The 17,017-nt window shown below is 41.9% G+C and overlaps 1 protein-coding gene and 1 non-coding gene across 3 annotated transcripts in view; one reads left to right on the top strand and one right to left on the bottom strand.

Annotated features, from left to right (window-relative positions):
• srgap3 (SLIT-ROBO Rho GTPase activating protein 3) overlaps window positions 1-13,753 on the top strand; it is a 63,640-nt gene extending 49,887 nt beyond the window's left edge. Inside the window, exons 11-22 of one of the 2 annotated variants that reach the window (XM_044023400.1) lie at window positions 636-663; window positions 1,222-1,324; window positions 2,137-2,197; window positions 3,810-3,887; window positions 3,982-4,116; window positions 4,444-4,549; window positions 5,014-5,241; window positions 6,042-6,115; window positions 8,001-8,181; window positions 9,313-9,462; window positions 9,552-9,867; window positions 11,224-13,753. In XM_044023400.1, coding sequence (XP_043879335.1) covers window positions 636-663; window positions 1,222-1,324; window positions 2,137-2,197; window positions 3,810-3,887; window positions 3,982-4,116; window positions 4,444-4,549; window positions 5,014-5,241; window positions 6,042-6,115; window positions 8,001-8,181; window positions 9,313-9,462; window positions 9,552-9,867; window positions 11,224-11,670 — 1,907 coding nt within the window. In that variant the 3' untranslated portion in view covers window positions 11,671-13,753. Of the gene's footprint in view, window positions 1-635; window positions 664-1,221; window positions 1,325-1,816; window positions 1,848-2,136; window positions 2,198-3,809; window positions 3,888-3,981; window positions 4,117-4,443; window positions 4,550-5,013; window positions 5,242-6,041; window positions 6,116-8,000; window positions 8,182-9,312; window positions 9,463-9,551; window positions 9,868-11,223 lie in introns of both variants that reach the window. The other variant, XM_044023401.1, reaches the window with a different exon arrangement.
• trnar-ccu lies at window positions 6,995-7,067 on the bottom strand. The gene has a single exon. It is a non-coding gene; the product is annotated as a tRNA-Arg (tRNA).
• Window positions 13,754-17,017: the final 3,264 nt, after the last annotated feature.

The following is a 17,017-nucleotide window of genomic DNA, read 5'->3' as shown; positions in this document are numbered from 1 at the left end:
TATTCTTTGTTGTGTGTATTTGTCACTAATGGACTCCTAATTGTCATTTAGAGCGTGTTTTACTGCTGAAACTCTCTCTCTATAAAGAGCAAAATGAGACGAGACAACAATTCATTACACACACTACAGTCTACAAGACTTCCTTAAGCCTTCTTGTATCTTTTAATTAATCAGGAGCGAGTGTCGCTAACTTTGTGCCGGCGATTTCGCTGAATGTGTCTTCATCATTAGAAATGCTACACTGTGTGTGTGTGTGTGCGTGCGTGTGTGTGTGTGTGTGTGTGTGATAGAGGACCACAACAAAAGGCTCAGTGAGCCGGCACAGATATAACTCAGTGTCAACATTGATGGACCCCTCCCTCACCAACATACACACACCGCCTCCCCTCCCCCTCCCCCCCTCCCCTGCTCTGACAGGAGGCCTGTTACCCCCACAGGGAGCGCCTCTGTCCCCCGGAGAGTTCAGCGACGAAAGCTCAATGGCTTTGTCCTCACGGCTGCATTCATCTCCCCCTCGATGGTCATGTCGTCTCTCATGGAGCCCCCTGAACACAACTGAGGCTGCACAATAATAGATGTACTCAAAGATATTATAACATGTCCCTCTTGTCTTTTGGTTTTCTTTTTTCCCGCAGGAGAACGAGCCGAGTGTGGAACGACAAGGTGAGAGATCTCCTCTGATAACTGAGCTGTTTGTAATCACACAAAACACCTATAATTAAATGATGATAATCATAGGAATAGTACAAGTAGAAGAACATTCATTTGTGTAAACAAGGTGCAGATGGGCAGTTGTTTTAATTGTGGTTTTCCAGTAATATTTAAATAACTTTGTTATCTGGGCCGTGCATATTTCTGTGCACGGTAAGTATTGTTTTACTCCTTCTTTTAAATGTTCATTAACTTGTTCTCGGTCTAGCAAAATAAGCATTTCACTGAAGACTGAAGTAAGATAAGACAAAATAAACTTTATTTTCACTCGTTACAGCGACAAAAACATTAGACAACACAAGCGTTCAAGAAAAGTAAAACAGAACTATAGGTTAAACATTATGTACAAGACAAAGTCTTCAACCACTGATCAGGTTGTAACGATAGAACAAAGCACAGAAATACAGATTATTTCTCTGTGTCAGTGAATGCCTCTCACACCTGCTCGTGAGCCACATCTGGTTCCACAGATTCACGTGTTTTTTTTTTGTGTCCATCCATTCTTCCCAGGCCACCTACCCTTCCCCCTAAACCACAGAAAATGCGGAAGCCTAGGCCACGCTCCGTTTATAACCATAAGCTGTTTAACGGCAATATGGAGACCTTCATCAAGGTACCCTCCTCTGGTGGTGGTGGTGGTGGTGGTTGGTGTGTGACCCAACGGCCCCCCTGTGGAGCAGCAGGGGAAGGCAGCGAGAACCTCTGCTCTTTTTTCCTCTTTCTCATTCTTTGGCCTTCTGTTCCTGCCTCTCGCAGCTGCCCTTGATCATGATGTAACGCCTCTGTTTAACCTCTAATCCTCCTCCTCCTCCTCCTCCACCTCCTCCTCCCCTCCGTGGTTGTGCCTGTACTGACAGACTGAGCACCAGTCGGCTTTCTCTTCCCCCCGGAACCATTTTCACACTCGGTCACTCTTTAATGGTGACTGAGAGGCAGTAGACAGCGGGAGGTCTGCTTTATCTCTCACTGCAGCCCGTCCTTTACTCCCCACGCCGAGTCTTCAGTAACCCCCCCTCGTCCTCTGTCATGTGAGCTTCTCTAAACTAACGCTGTGCTTCTCTTCTCTGCCCCCTCTGTCTCTGTGCTTTGCTGCTTTCTGTGCCAGAGGGAGAAGGAACGCTCGCTCCCGCATTCAGGTACCTCTGTTGTGAGAGTGAATAGGTCAGGACTGTACTCACACTGCTTCAGCCTCGCTCTCTCGTGCATGCTGCTGGTTGTGTGTGTGCCGTAGGTGATAAGAACAGCTGCATTTCTGCTTTTGTTTTATGGTTCCTGTGAGATGAGGTCCACACAACGTTTATGAGCATTTCTGTGGTAAATGTAGAGTACATGGTATGTTGTATGATTAATGGCGGTATAAATGGAACCTCTTTGGAAGTCTTTCACTCACTTCTTATATTGTTCACATTTCCTTATTTATTCCAGGACTCAGGTCAACCGATTCCACTTGTTGTTGAAAGCTGTGTCCGATACATCAATTTATACGGTGAGTCTCACAGCCGCGTTCTGCTGCTGCTGCGTTACAGTGAAAGAGGCAGAAAAAGAATTCGAACCATGAACTCTTTAACACTTTTCCACCTATGGTCCCAGCTCGCCTCGACTCGCGTCGCCACGGCACAGTTTAGGTTGGTTTTCCACTATAAAATAGCGCCTCCTCAGAGTGGGCGTAGTCATCACTGCACAGGTGCATGAAACTGCAGTGACTTTGTTTTTTACATGCGACACAAACAAACGAGTGACGAGTGACTGATAAAGCAGTTGTTTTCAGTGGAACTGAATCATTAGAATCAGTTTGTGACGCCGCTCACGATCAGCAGCGCTGTCGCTAAATACACCAGACATACAACACTCTGTTAAATACTGAGATTTTAGACATTTCCTTTGCTAAATGTTGGAGATTAAGCCACATTTTCAGGACTGTTCCGTCTTTTTAACTGACCTACAGTTCGACATTGTTTGGCTTTGATTCTTGTGTCGGACGTCACTTCCTGTGACGGCACTCTGACCATCAGTAGCCGGCAGTCTGGTGACCTCACACGTAGTATCACCTCGCCAGAGCAGGTACTTCAAAAACTACCAGGTTCTATCACTAGTGGAAACTCAACTTAACTGTGCCATGCCGAGGCGAGGCGAGCCGGTGGAAACACGCCAACTCCTTATATGGACATCCGTGAGGTTTGTGTGTTTATAGGCTTTAAAAAAGTGTCTTATGTGTTGTTGAGTCAAAGTTCTGATTCATTTTACATCACATTTTTAGTTGTGATATTAAGTAGCAAGAATTGTGCAGAAGTCACAAAATTAGAGGGTTGTTTTTTTCTTTTTGTTCACGTTTGTTGACGTTTTTCACAAATTCATTCTGATCTTAAAGATTTCGAGTACTTTTTGCTCAGGTGTGTTTATACACTTAGTAAAAATGAAACTTATTAGTATATACCTGCATCTGTATATACTCTATAGTAATGGAACAAAGCAGCCGAAATGCTCAGTGTTCTCAGGGTTAAACTGCACAAATGACAGCACTTATTGGATGAGGGCATCTATTTCCACAAATAGCCACCGGTACAGAGACCGACCTGCTCCACTCTGTGTCCTGGTCTCTGAGGAGCTCAGCTGCCTGCTGGAAAACTGACAAGCTCATAACAATAGAGCGATTTTCAAAGTCCCACTGGTCTTTGCTTACTCAGGTCAGCCACCACTCCCTCCCTCCCTCCTTTCTTTATAACTCCACCCTGTCTACCTTCACATCTGTCTCCAGCTCATAGCTGTAGCCTGCAGGCCTTTTTCCCCCTGGATCTGGACCTAATGAAACTCCAGAAAACTGATTAGAAGCCCTCTAACTGAAACCATATGCCCGCTGCCCGCACTGAGGGGCCCTCTCCTGGAAGAGAATACACATCTCTCTTTGGACTAGATTACATTTGCTGCTCTGTGTTATGTGCGTTACAGTGGGCTTTCAGGAAGCTGGCACTGGGGGGCGCACAGATAATAATAATAATAATAATAATAATAACTATAGATTTTGTTTGTATTGTAAAACAAGAGTAAAAATAAGATAATAAAAACAGATAACAGATAATAGCGGCTCACTCTTTTTCCAGGTTTGCAGCAGCAAGGTATATTCCGTGTGCCAGGATCACAGGTGGAGGTGAATGACATCAAAAACTCATTTGAGAGAGGTGAGTCAAAGACGAGACTCCACCACTGAAAGCATGCACACATACAAAGTATTTATGTGTATATATATATATATATATATGTTCTTTTTTTCAGGTGAAGACCCTTTGATTGACGACCAGAATGAGCACGATATCAACTCAGTGGCAGGAGTGTTGAAGCTGTACTTCAGAGGCCTGGAGAACCCTCTCTTCCCAAAGGAGCGCTTCCTGGACTTCATATCGACCATCAGTGAGTCACGCACCAAACTGAAAACACTCAGAAAGAGAGACATGCACTGCAGCACATGGAAGCAATCTTCACACCAAAGAAAGTGGAGTGTGGGCCACATCAGTTAGCAATGAACCAGCTCGCTGCGCCGCAGGGCTCTGATGAAAGGCAGCGAGAGAGGAGTCTGTGTCAGTGTCCGTGTCTTTAGAATCACAGTTAAAGCCTCGCTCTGATCAATCACTCAGGTTACTGTCGGATTTATATTCCAACGTCACGCGTTTAAGTATATGATCCCATTTAAAAGCCACTTTATCACAGTGTAAAACAACCGGTGTGTTTTTCTTTCAGAGCTGGAGTCCGGAGCGGAGCGAGCGCATCACATCCAGCAGATCGTCGTGGCTCTTCCTCGGACCGTCATCATCGTCATGAGATACTTGTTTGCCTTCCTCAATCAGTGAGTCTGAGCCTGTTCTCGGTGTTAAAAGATGTAATAATGACATGTGGGGGAAAACTGGACCAGATATAAAAAGATATTTATTGCTCTGTAACTGTAACGCTGTCCCCTGATAATGTACGTTATGAATGCTGCATTTTCACGGGTTCATCTGCAGAACAAAGAGTTTGATTTCACTCTCCCTGTTGTGCTGTCGCTGCTGCAGCAGCAGCACAGCCGCAGCTTTCTGATAATATACTAAGATTTACTGCGACTTCCTCTCGCAGCAGCGAGTGATTTGGTTACATGGAGTAGTTTGTGGCATGGACTGGAGTTCATTTGCTGAAGTGGGGGTGGCTGATCCAAGAGCTTTCTCAGCAATTCCTCTTCTATACCGCACAGTGAAGGACTTGCAGATATATGACTCCATATGATCTGATTCCACATAGTAAATAGTAAGAGATGAACCATTCTTGTCTTCTCAGTCTCTCCCAGTACAGCGATGAGAACATGATGGATCCGTACAATTTGGCGATCTGCTTTGGTCCGACCTTGATGCCCATCCCCGATGGCCAGGATCCCGTCGTGTGCCAGGCGCACGTCAACGAGGTCATCAAGACCATCATCATCCACAATGAAGTCATCTTTCCAAGTCAGCGGGAGCTGGATGGTCCCGTGTACGAGAAGTGCATGACTGGGGGGGAGGAGTACTGGTGAGTGCCGCCTACGGCGGGTACCGAGCATGAGTGACGGACCGGCTCGCCCCGCCTCGTCTCAGCACGGCACGGTCGAGTTGTGTTTCCACTAGCACAGTACCTGGTACTTGTTTTAGTACCTGCTCTAGCGAGGTCTCAAATGAGCTGTGGCGAATCAAAGCCGAACTGTAGATCAGTTAAAAAGACTTAACAATCCTAAAAAACGTGGGTTAATCTCCAATAATTACCAGGGAAATGTCTAAAATCTCAATATTTAACAGAGGAGTCTGGTGTGTTTCACAAACCCTGACGCTGTGTTTCAGTCCAGTGTCAGACCGAGTCTTTGCTCCGGTCATGGAGGAAGAACTGAACTAATGATTCTAATGAACTGATTCTAATGATTCAGTTCCACTGAAAGCAACTGCTTTACAAGTCACTAGTGTGTGTGTGTGTGTGTTGATTAGATACTATTTTTGTAGTGGAAAATCAACCTAAACCTAAACCGTGCCGTGGTGAGCTGAGCTGGGACCATAGTAGAAAAGAGTCATTATAGGAGATTCGTGACCTTTAATTAATTTCTCTTTTTTTCTGTTTTTCTGTACTTGGTTTTTATTTTTATTTCTCAAATTGTTTGTTTTTCTATTATTTGTTTCCACTTCTCACTGTTAAATGTTTGTTTAATATAAAGCACATTGAGTTGTTATTTTTCCATGCTCAGATATCTTCACGTGTCTGCCTGACACTTCTTCTTCTTCTTCTTCTTCTTCTTCTTCTTCTTCTTCTTCTTCTTCTTCTTCTTTCTCCATGTTCTCCTGCAGTGACAGTCCTCACAGTGAACCGGGAACTATCGACGAGGCCGATAACGGCACTGAACCACACACCAGTGATGAAGGTCTGTACGTCTCATTTTATTGTGGTTGTTCTGTGGCCTGGTTCTCTGAGTGCATTGATTCCCTGAGCGTTGTGAATGTTGCCCCGGTCACTAACTGACACACTCTTAACTAAAACTGCAGATTGAACAATAATAACACGTACAGTTTTATACTTGTAGGGATTTCACCAGTGTTTACAAGGCTCGTGTGGACTGTGTGCAGATATTCCGGCTCCTCCCTGAATATCTGACCACTTAACCTCTGAGGCTCCACCGTTTATAATACTCTGCATTAAATCCAATCACATTCCCATTAGCGTTGTGCAGCTGTGCACTGAGTTTAGTGCGTTAGTGTCAGGAAATGTTGCCACGCGAACACACTGAGCTGAAGATGATGATGATGATGTTTGAGTAGCAACTGTTCTCTCCTTGTTCACTGTTAGTCAGCTGTTCTCCCTTTGTGCAGAGTTTTCCTCATCTCTTCCCTGAGCTTTGAATACATAAGTACGCACTTAAAACGTCACAAAGGCTGATTGCCTGCTGTAGCTTCTGCTCTCTCTCTTCCCTTAATGCTGACAGTTGTATTTGACACGTTAGTCTGTGTTGTCTGGTAATATTTCATTCTCATGGAAGAAAAACATTGTTTATATAGGAATTAAGGATTGGCATGAGACTGTCGCCCTGTGTCAGCTGAGATTGGCACAGCTCCCCCTCCAGACGATGGATGGATTGGCATGAGTATTCAGTGATTTTCTATCAACAACAATTCACCTCTGCGTGTTTGTGCACCATGGGAGGAACCTGGAGAACCTGGAGAACCCTTGCACACACAGAACACATGTGTACATTTCTTGCTGCGGTGGCAGACTCCATTGTGTGGCCTAAAAACAATAATGCATTCACCCCAGATGGGACTCGAACCCACAATCCCTGGCTTAGGAGGCCAGTGCCTTATCCATTAGGCCACTGGGGCTACGTGAGCACATGTCAGATCAGTATGTGTGTGACCTGCTTCAGTCGCACACGCTCACTCACGCTCTCTCAGGTCGCTGTTCGTCGTCCCTTAGACAAAGAGGGAACTCAGAGGTGACCGCGCTTTTTCTGTTGCTGTGGAAACTGTGGAATGACTTGTCTTTGCACATCAGACATTTTTTCTCTTTGTCTTTTAACTCAGTTTTTTTACATTTTCATTTTGTCATGTCTGTGTATTGTGTTGGATTGGACTATCCAATGATTCGCTTGATTATAAAAAGTAAATCAGTTACTGTGACCTATATTAAGGTATATTAGCAATGCCTGCCTTGTTCATGGTGCATCTATTATCACATGGACTTCTTGTGATGAGGTTTCTTGAATGCATCTTGAAGCTGCTCCTCAAAAGCTCAGCACACTTTGAACCCTGCGATACCCTCACTAGGTCTCATGCACTGTGAATATTCCACAAATAATACAATTGAATATTCAAATGCCCATTTTGGTTTAATAATTCAAATCTAATTCAAACATAGCTGCGGTTTGTCTTCCTTCACATGTTCGCACACATACGTAATATTCACAGGGATTTGTCTTTAAATGTTTGTTTTTCTTGCTGAGAGCTGTTTGACGCTGCTTTTACAATGACGACTTCTGCTTGTTGTCAAAATTAAATACACTATGATTCAATACCTTTGCTCTTGACATGTTTTCACACACACACACTTTTTAAACCGTAAAAACTGCTTGTCATACAGTCGTTCCTTAGTCATTATTCCTGCTACAATTAAATAATATAGTGTTTGTGACGTGTAATGTTAGTATGTTCACACAGGACTCTAACATGGACTTAAACTCTCTTAAGTTTAAAGTGTTTTATTACTCTGTGTACTTACTAATATGACCAGTGTCAAATTATTCTTGTGTCTTTCAGAGGTCGAACAGATCGAGGCCATTGCCAAGTTTGACTATGTGGGACGCACTCCCAGGGAGTTGTCCTTCAAGAAGGGAGCGTCTCTTCTTCTGTATCACAGGGCGTCAGAGGACTGGTGGGAGGGACGTCACAATGGCGTCGATGGTCTCATTCCACACCAGTACATCGTCGTTCAGGACCTGTGAGTAGCGACAGAGTGTGTTTGGATGTGTGTCACTGATCGTAACGTCCTCCCACAGATTTAAATACACTGCTCATTCTGCAGTTTGATGGGATTAACACTTCCTGTCCCTGCTGCTGTGGACATGACAGAGAATAATAACATCAACAAATACAATATAATATATTATATAGGAGTATAGGAGTATATATACATACATATATATATATATATATATATATATATATATATATATATATATATATATATATATATATATATATATATATATATACATATATATATATATATATATATATATATATATATTTATTTATATATATATATATATATATATATATATGTATATATATACACACATATATAAATATATATATATATATATATGTGTGTATATATATACATATATAGATATATATATATATATCTATATATATATGTATATATATAGGAGTATATACATTAATAGACAGTAATCTGATAAGTCACCCCTCAGCTACCCTTAGCTACCACTGATGCTAGCCTACAAAGTGCTTCACAGGTCTGCTCCCACCTACTTAAATGCTCTCATAAAGGCTCTTGTTACACCTCAACTGCTCCATTCATCAAAGGATTGTCTCACCCCACACAAGACAATCCACCCTCTTTCCGTGTGTCGTTCCACGCTGATGGAATGACCTACCGTCTCTGTCTGTGTTTAAGCAGCTCTTGAAGACCCTTCTGTCCTAGCACTTGTCAGTCCACTGCTCCGATCTAGTGGATTTCCTTCTCTGTAGCTTATTCCTCGTTTGTAGCGTCTGCTAAATGCTTCGATGTAAACGTAAGTTAGACTTAGACTTCCTTTTATTGTCATTGCACAGAAAACACAGCAGTGAATTTTGAGGAAGTTACTGTAAACTATGACCCAATAAATAAGTGTATATGTATATAAATATATGTAAAAATAATGCAAATATACAACATTTAGACTTAAAAACAGGAAAGAAAACTGTAAGCAAACAATATGAAAAAAATAACAGTTAAAATGTTACAATAAAAGTTATAAATAAATATATAAATAAAAGTCTAAAAGTTACAAGAGTTGTAGAAGTGCGTGTGAAATGTTCACTAACTGTGTCTGTGCTCTCTCAGTGACGACGCATTCTCAGATAACCTGAGCCAGAAAGCAGACAGCGAGGCCAGTAGTGGACCACTGCTGGACGATAAGGGCTCGACTAAGAATGATGTCCCATCACCATGTGAACAATCATCAGATTACAACTTCGGAGGAGTCATGGGGAGGCATGTGTCCTTAATGTGTGTGTGTGTGTGTGTGTGTGTTCTTTTAAACAGTGTGCACTATTACAAAGTCTGCTGTTTGCTGATAACAGGGTACGGTTACGATCCGACGGAGCCGCCGTCCCGCGTCACCGCAGCGGTGCGGACGCGCACAGTCCCACTCGAGTGACGGACACCCCGCCGCGGGCCGCGGCCTGTCCCAGCAGCCCCCACAAGATGTCCATAAGCAAGGCTCGCATCGAGAGCCCAGAGAAGCGGCGCCTCGGTACCTTCGGCAGTGCGGGGAGCATCAACTACCTGGAGAGGAAGGCTTATCCCGAGGGCCACCCACTGAGACCAGTGCCAGGAGCCACTCGTCACAGCAGCCTCGGGGACCACAAATCACTGGAGACTGAGGCCCTCGCTGAGGTAAGAGGTCGTCATGAGGTCGTCATGAGATCGTCAATATTCCGACATCTGATAAACTTTCTGATAACTCCAGAGAATGTATAGACATCGCAATAAAAGTGTGGGAATTAAACGAGGTATTGCATGTTGCGCTGTAAAGGAAAATAGTGTCTTTATACAGTTTTCCATTTTCTGTTGGTTGCGTGTTGTTAGCACCAGACAGTTATGCAATGAAAGACAATTATAGCACGTGAGCATATTGGGGAGGTTTGGTGGCACTGAGCCGCTCCGCCCCCCCGCTGCTGTAGCTGTCAGTCTGAGAGCAGCAGCTGGGACCTGCAGTAAATGTCAGGGCCGGGCTGCAGCTGGGTGACAGACACACCTCAAGGACACAGAGGCGTGGAATAGAATAACAAACTCCTCATCACTCATTCACCGCCAGCGTTGTGTCCACACACAGTCCAACTCAATGTTCTGTTCGCTCCTCGGCTGGAGCTCGAATGAAAATGTTCACTTTGAAGAACAAATGGCAGGAGTAGCGTTCTGTTCGTGAGGTGAATGAAGCGCAGCCTCTTCAAGTCTGTCAGTGAAGTGCAACGAAGCAGGTTTAACACGGCGAGTTCTTTCAAACATTGGTTTGTGGGTTTAAATGTCATATTTAAATGCAGTAAGATTCACTTTGTGTCCACTCTCGAGGTGGTTCACATGTCTAAATACTTGAGTGTCTTAATTGACGACTCCCTCTCCTTTAAGCCGCATGTGGAGAAACTTGTGAAGAAGCTGAAATGGCTCTTTTTGTCAGTGTTGGATTATGGAGATCTTTTGTATAATGAATGCTTCTGCTCAGTGTCTCACTGTGCGTCCCTGAGGTTTATTATAAATAAGTGTCGACACACCATTGTGAGTTATACTCTCGGCTGTGACCCATGGAATAATGTTGCAGAAAGACTGGAAACCAACTGAGTTCATTTCATCCAACGCTTTCAAAACCAAACACACACCATGTGCTTGTTATTTTAATCTGGATTCTGGAAAAAAAATCTCGTAAAATCAGACCTGGAAAAAAAGTGTTCGAACTGTTTAAATTTGTAACTGCTGAGTGTTTTGTATTTGCTGCTGACTATCATGGCCAGGACTCGACTTGAAAAAGAGGTTCTTAATCTCAGTGGGATTTTCCTGGTTAAATAAAGGTGAAATAAAAAATAAATAAATATATATATATATATATATATACATATATATGTATAAATATATATATACATATATATACATATATATATATATATATATATTTATATATATATATATATATATATATATATATACATGTATATACAGTATATACTGTGTTGACCTGCTTGTTCCTCTCTCGTTTAGGACATAGAGAAGACGATGACCACAGCGCTCCATGAGCTACGTGAGCTGGAGCGACAGAACACCGCGAAGCAGGCTCCCGACGTGGTCTTGGACACCCTGGAGCCCATGAAGAACCCGGTCAGCTCGGAGCCCGGCAGCCCACTGCACACCATCATGATCCGCGATCCGGACGCGGCCATGCGCCGCAGCAGCAGCTCCACCTCTGAGATGATGACCACCTTCAAACCGGCGCTCTCCGCCCGCCTGGCCGGCGCGCAGCTCCGCCCCCCTCCCATGCGGCCGGTGCGTCCTCCTCCGACGGCGCACCGCTCCAGCAGCTCCAGCTCCTCGGGCGTCGGCAGTCCCGCCGTGACTCCCACGGAGAAGATGTTCCCGAGTAACAATACGGCGACTGCTTCTAATGTGAACGCGCCCGGCGATGCTGCGGATAAATCTGGTACCATGTAGCAAAGGTGATGACTGATGTGTTAAAGAAGCAGATAGAAATATTTCCCCCTCCCCTGTTTTCTGCCTGACTTCATTCATATTCAGGAAGCTCCTGAAGTGAGCCTACAAGATGTTGCCATGGCGATAGCGGCGGGAGAAGCTGTAGAGTTGCGACAGCGTGAAATCTCAGCTCTCTTTGAAACTTGATTTTGAGCATTTCAGTTTACCTCACTTTCAACGGAACTCTGTCTGTCCGCCGCGTCCTCAGATTCAGAGACGCGGTGAATGCAAGTGAAGCAATACTTGTGTTAAAAACCCAGCACTCGCTGCTGTCCTGGTCATGGTTCAGTCCAACCTCACCGGGAACAGGGTCCACACTCAGTCAAGAAAGAGCATATTTATTTATCGCCGAGGTTTCTCAAGGCCTTTTACGTCCGTCTGTCTGTCCGTCCGTCTGTCTGTCTGTCTGTCTGTACATACTAACTTACTTGAATTTGCCACCATGCGCGTCCTGTTTGTACTATAACTCAAGCAACGTTAACGACATGGTGACATTAGAGTATACACGTCTGCATGCAGGGTTAGGACTGAAAACAAAAGGAAACTGAAGATCTGTGTCGTTCAAAGGGGGAAAATGTTTTCTTAGTTTGTGCAGTAAAAAAAAATCCCAAGTTCCAGTTAGAAAAAGTAAAAAATCAGGTCCTTACAGTGTTTTTTTTTTGTTTTTTTTTAAATATGCCACGCGTGTGTGTGTGTGTGTTGGTAGTGCAGATGTTGTCTGACGTCCTCCCGTTGACTCTGTAAGATCAAGTATCTGTGAAGTCTAACGACGACCTTCACAGAGTAAACTGAGGATTTTACACGTATATGAAAAATGAACTGATGCGTCAAGTTCCCGTGTTAAACCTGTACATAATCTATAGCTAGTGTTAATCTGTACAGGCTGATACACAAAAGGCAAAAGGGTTCGTATGAACGACACGTGTAAGGAAACCGCCAACGTCGTCTCACAGTTTCAAAACATCTGTAGAGAAACTGATGGATGTGGAACAGATAAATCTATTTCCTGTTTGACCACGTGGGTTAACGCTTCCCAGTGAAGATTGATCTGGGTGTTTTTTATTGTTGCTTAAACAGCGAAATGACAGTTCCTCTTTCAAAGTAAGAAAGTTCTTTCTTGGATTCTCTGAATTCATTTTTCGCACCGACGGCGAAACTAAATGGGAGCATTCAGAGTGTTCAGCTCCTCCACCTCTCAACATTGTAATCTGCATCCCAAACGGCCTAATCTGTGCATGTGTCAACCCATGTTATTATTCTATGGCTGTGTGCTTGGTGCCTTGCCTTGTTAAAAAAAAATGCACAATCATTTTCAGTATTGGACTTCATGGGTTCTGTGGAACGATGAATTTAGCCACGCGTAGCAGTTGCTAAAAATAACTAACGACGTGCTTGAACTGAGCAAACTGCTGTTAACAGATAATATTCTGATCTGTGTGTGTGTGCGTGTGTGTGTGTGTGGGGAACAAGGGAGGCAACGCAGCATTTTAAAGTCACACGGTGCAGCCACACCATCTGCTGGTTGTGGCTGGTATTGCGCCGGACACCCACAGAGCTTATGTTGGCATATTATTGTAGTTTCTTCTTAAAAATCCTCAAAATATGAAGAAAGCACACAATGTCATGATATATAGATATATCTGTATACATATACATATATGTATATGTATATATATATACATATATGTATGTGTGTGTATATATATATACATATAAATAATTAGACTGTTTTTTTAATTTATAGAGGAGCGGGAACATTTTGAGTGCCTTTCGTGCACGGCATCATTTTTTATTGTACTTTTTTATATTTACTTTTTTAACTTGTCATGTGCTGTTGTTGGTTGTTGAATTGCTTTGTTTAAATCTTTACTTTGTACTGACCGTGTCGAGCGCAGACGTTCCATTCTCACGTGAAGAATATACGAGTCACATAAAAATAAAACTACTGTACACAATCTACTGGTCAGGTTACAGTAGGGTCATCTCACATTATTTCTCCCCCTTTTTGTTGTTTGTTTTTTTTCCCTCTGTGAACTAACTGCCTGTGCTGTGGTTGAGCTGTATCTCCTGTCATTTATCTCCTCCTCCTCCTCCTCCTCCTCCTCCTCCTCCTCTCTCTAAGAAGAAACCGTTGCGGTTATCGATCATTGGCAGAGGCAGGACTGATGGACACGTGGATTCTATGGCCGCTCTGATGGTGCACTCTCCTTGTCCCCTACATGTGATGTTACATGGACCTTCTTCTTCTCTGGAATGTATGCTGTAACACTGTCTGTCTGCTAACACGAGAAGATCTGAGGTCGATGTTATATAGAAATATTAACAAAAAAAAAGAAAAGAGGAGAGAGACATTGCAGTGAGAGAGTCCCTGTCACGCTGTGTCGGAGCAGAGTGAGTCACTGTTTACCTTCTCTTTAATTGTTCGTCTAGTGATTCCGTCTGTTGATGAGTGTCTGGTAGGTTGAAACCCTGTGATGTAACGTACACCATACCACTGACTGGATGTTGAACGCCTCCATGTCCAAATAAATAATCAAAAAAAACCGTTATTGTTCTGTCATGTGGATTTCTTTAACTCCGTAAGACTGAGAATGATCATAAAATTATAAAAGCTGTGTTTAACTCCTTATATGGACATCCTGGGTGTGTGTTTATAGGTCACATATTCAGGCTTTAAAAATGTGTTTTTTTGTCGTCTTCTTATATGTTGAGTCAAAGTTATGATTAATTTTATATCACATTTTTAGTTGTGATATAAAGTAGCAATAATTGTGCAGAAGTCACAAAATTAGACAGTTTTTCTTTTCTTTTTGTTCATAAAAACGAGCCAAGTGAACTTTGACCTGTGACAAATTCACAAAATCAATCTGATTGTTTAGTTGGTGAAAATTAAAGGATATTAGACACTCTATATTGCACATTCTTATAGTTTCTGTATATTTACTGTATTTTTAAATATAATCATGGGACAAAAGTAGCAAAAATGCTACAACCTTTTTTTGTTTTTACGAACAAAAAGAAAAACACGTCTATTTTGTAGACTTTATATCACAACTAAAATGCGATCTAAACATTTTTAAAGCCTGAATATGTGACCGATAAACACACACACCCCCAGGATGTCCATATAAGGAGTTGTGTATTATTCCCACAGGTGCGTCTGCGGCACAGATCCGTGCCATGTGAGCACTTAGGGTTAAAAAATGTGTTAAGATTCATTTTATATTTCACATCACATTGCCTCAGTTGTGTCATGAAATAAAGGATATGAGACACTCTATATTACACATTCTTATAGTCTCTGTATATATACTGTATGTTTAAATATAGTGATATAAAAATACTCTGTGTTCTAAGGGTTAACAAAGTAAAAAGAATTCACTTAAAAGCTATTTGGTCGTGTTATAGAATATGACACAGTTGTATTTGTATAAATGGAACTAATGGGAGGCCTTTTTTTTAATTTGCCCACATTCATAATGAGGCAACATTGATTGAGAAACACTTTTTATTCAACAACAAAGAAATCCAAACAAATTCACAGTCGAGGTACAGTCAGAGAAATGAGCTGCACTTATATATAAATATAAATAAAATAAAAATAAAAGGGAAGTTACACTGCAGTACAGGATATGAATGATTTGCACCTTTAAAAGAACACGTACAATAATGAATGTTTAAGTTTTCCAATCAATGATAAGGGAAAACTCAACATGATAGTCGAGAGCGTGTGTAATTCAACGTGTGGCCACATGATGGAGAAACAGCGGCAGGAAAAGATTCCATGTTTATTTAATTCTCCATGTTTAATTTGTAGTGAGCATCGGGTTGATTACTCTCTCAGGTGTTTGGAATTCACTGTTGACGACAGACAGAAGCCAGTTTTAGCATAAATGACATGATTACATCTCCCTGTGCTATGAAATTGGCTTTCTCCTCCGTTGGTTTGAGTCAGAGAGTGTTTAACATCAACCGGTCGCACATACAGAGCTCAATTTAATTAGTTTCACCTGGAAAAACATGACTGGAAGTGGGGGTGAAATTTAAAAGTGTTGTGTGTGTGTGTGTGTGTATAGATTTGTGGACCTCTGACGCGGAAACGTTAAACAAATCTACCTGAGATCTAATAATGTGACGATTCAGCGACAGTTTTCACAAGAAAATGTCTGAAGAAATCAAAACAATATATTTAATGCAAAACACAGTCATTTGAATTTTAAAGAAAGAGAAAGAAAAAAAGTTGGTCATTTACTGTGGGAATAATCCACAACTCCTTATATGGACATCCTGGGTGTGTGGTTATAGGTCACATATTCAGGCTTTAAAATTGTGCCTTCTTATGTGGTGTCGAGTCAAAGTTATTAGTAGTAGTTAGTAGTTAGTATTTTTGAGTCCTTTTTTTACTCAGGTGTGTTTATAAAGTTGGTGAAAATGATATTTTGCCCATAAGTTGTGCTAAAAAAAAGGACATAAGACACTCAGTGTTGCACATTCTGTATATACTGTATGTTTAAACATAGTCATGGAAACAAGCAGCAACAATGCTCTGTGTTCTAAGGGTTAAACATACAGTATAGTATACAGAAAATATAATTTTCACCAACTATTTAAACTCACCTGAGCAAAGAAAGTACTCAAAATGTTTTCAATTGGATTGAATTGGTGAAATTTGTCAAACACGTCACAGTTCAAAGTTCACCCGGCTCGTTTTTATGAACAAAAAGAAAAGAAAAAAAAGACTGAAAATGTGATATAAAATGAATCATAACTTTGACTCAACGACGCATTTTTTAAAAGCCTGAACATGTGACGACACATGACCTGCACACGTCTCTTTCGACTCGACGTCAACTCAGACAACAGCGACGACAAAGAAACAAAAACAAAGGCACTTCCTTGTACATCGCACTAACAGCATGACAAGCATTTTATAGTTTGGTTAACTTGAATCACTTACTTACTTCTAGCTTTAGTTTGTACCCAAATGTTGAAATGCACTTATTGTAAGTCACTTTAAACACGAAGGGTTAAACAGAGTAATTGGAAAAAGCAGCGAAAATGCTCTTTGTTAAGTGTTTTACTAATCACAGTGACGAAGACACACACACACACACACACTTGTATCGATGAGTCAGAAGATGGATTTGCCATCAACCTCACAATTTGCATCATTATCGTGTACTGAGTATAAGCACATCCTTGAATTCTCCTTGTTTTGTCTTTATGATTTTAAAACACACGACAGAACCACAACCTTGGACCATAAAAAAAACAAGGATGACAAAACTTTGAGTGAAGTATGGAAAGG

This window comes from Solea senegalensis, linkage group LG4, assembly GCF_019176455.1.
Source record: "Solea senegalensis isolate Sse05_10M linkage group LG4, IFAPA_SoseM_1, whole genome shotgun sequence".
Classification (NCBI taxonomy): Eukaryota; Metazoa; Chordata; class Actinopteri; order Pleuronectiformes; family Soleidae; genus Solea; species Solea senegalensis.
This window is presented reverse-complemented; position numbering and strand designations above follow the sequence as displayed.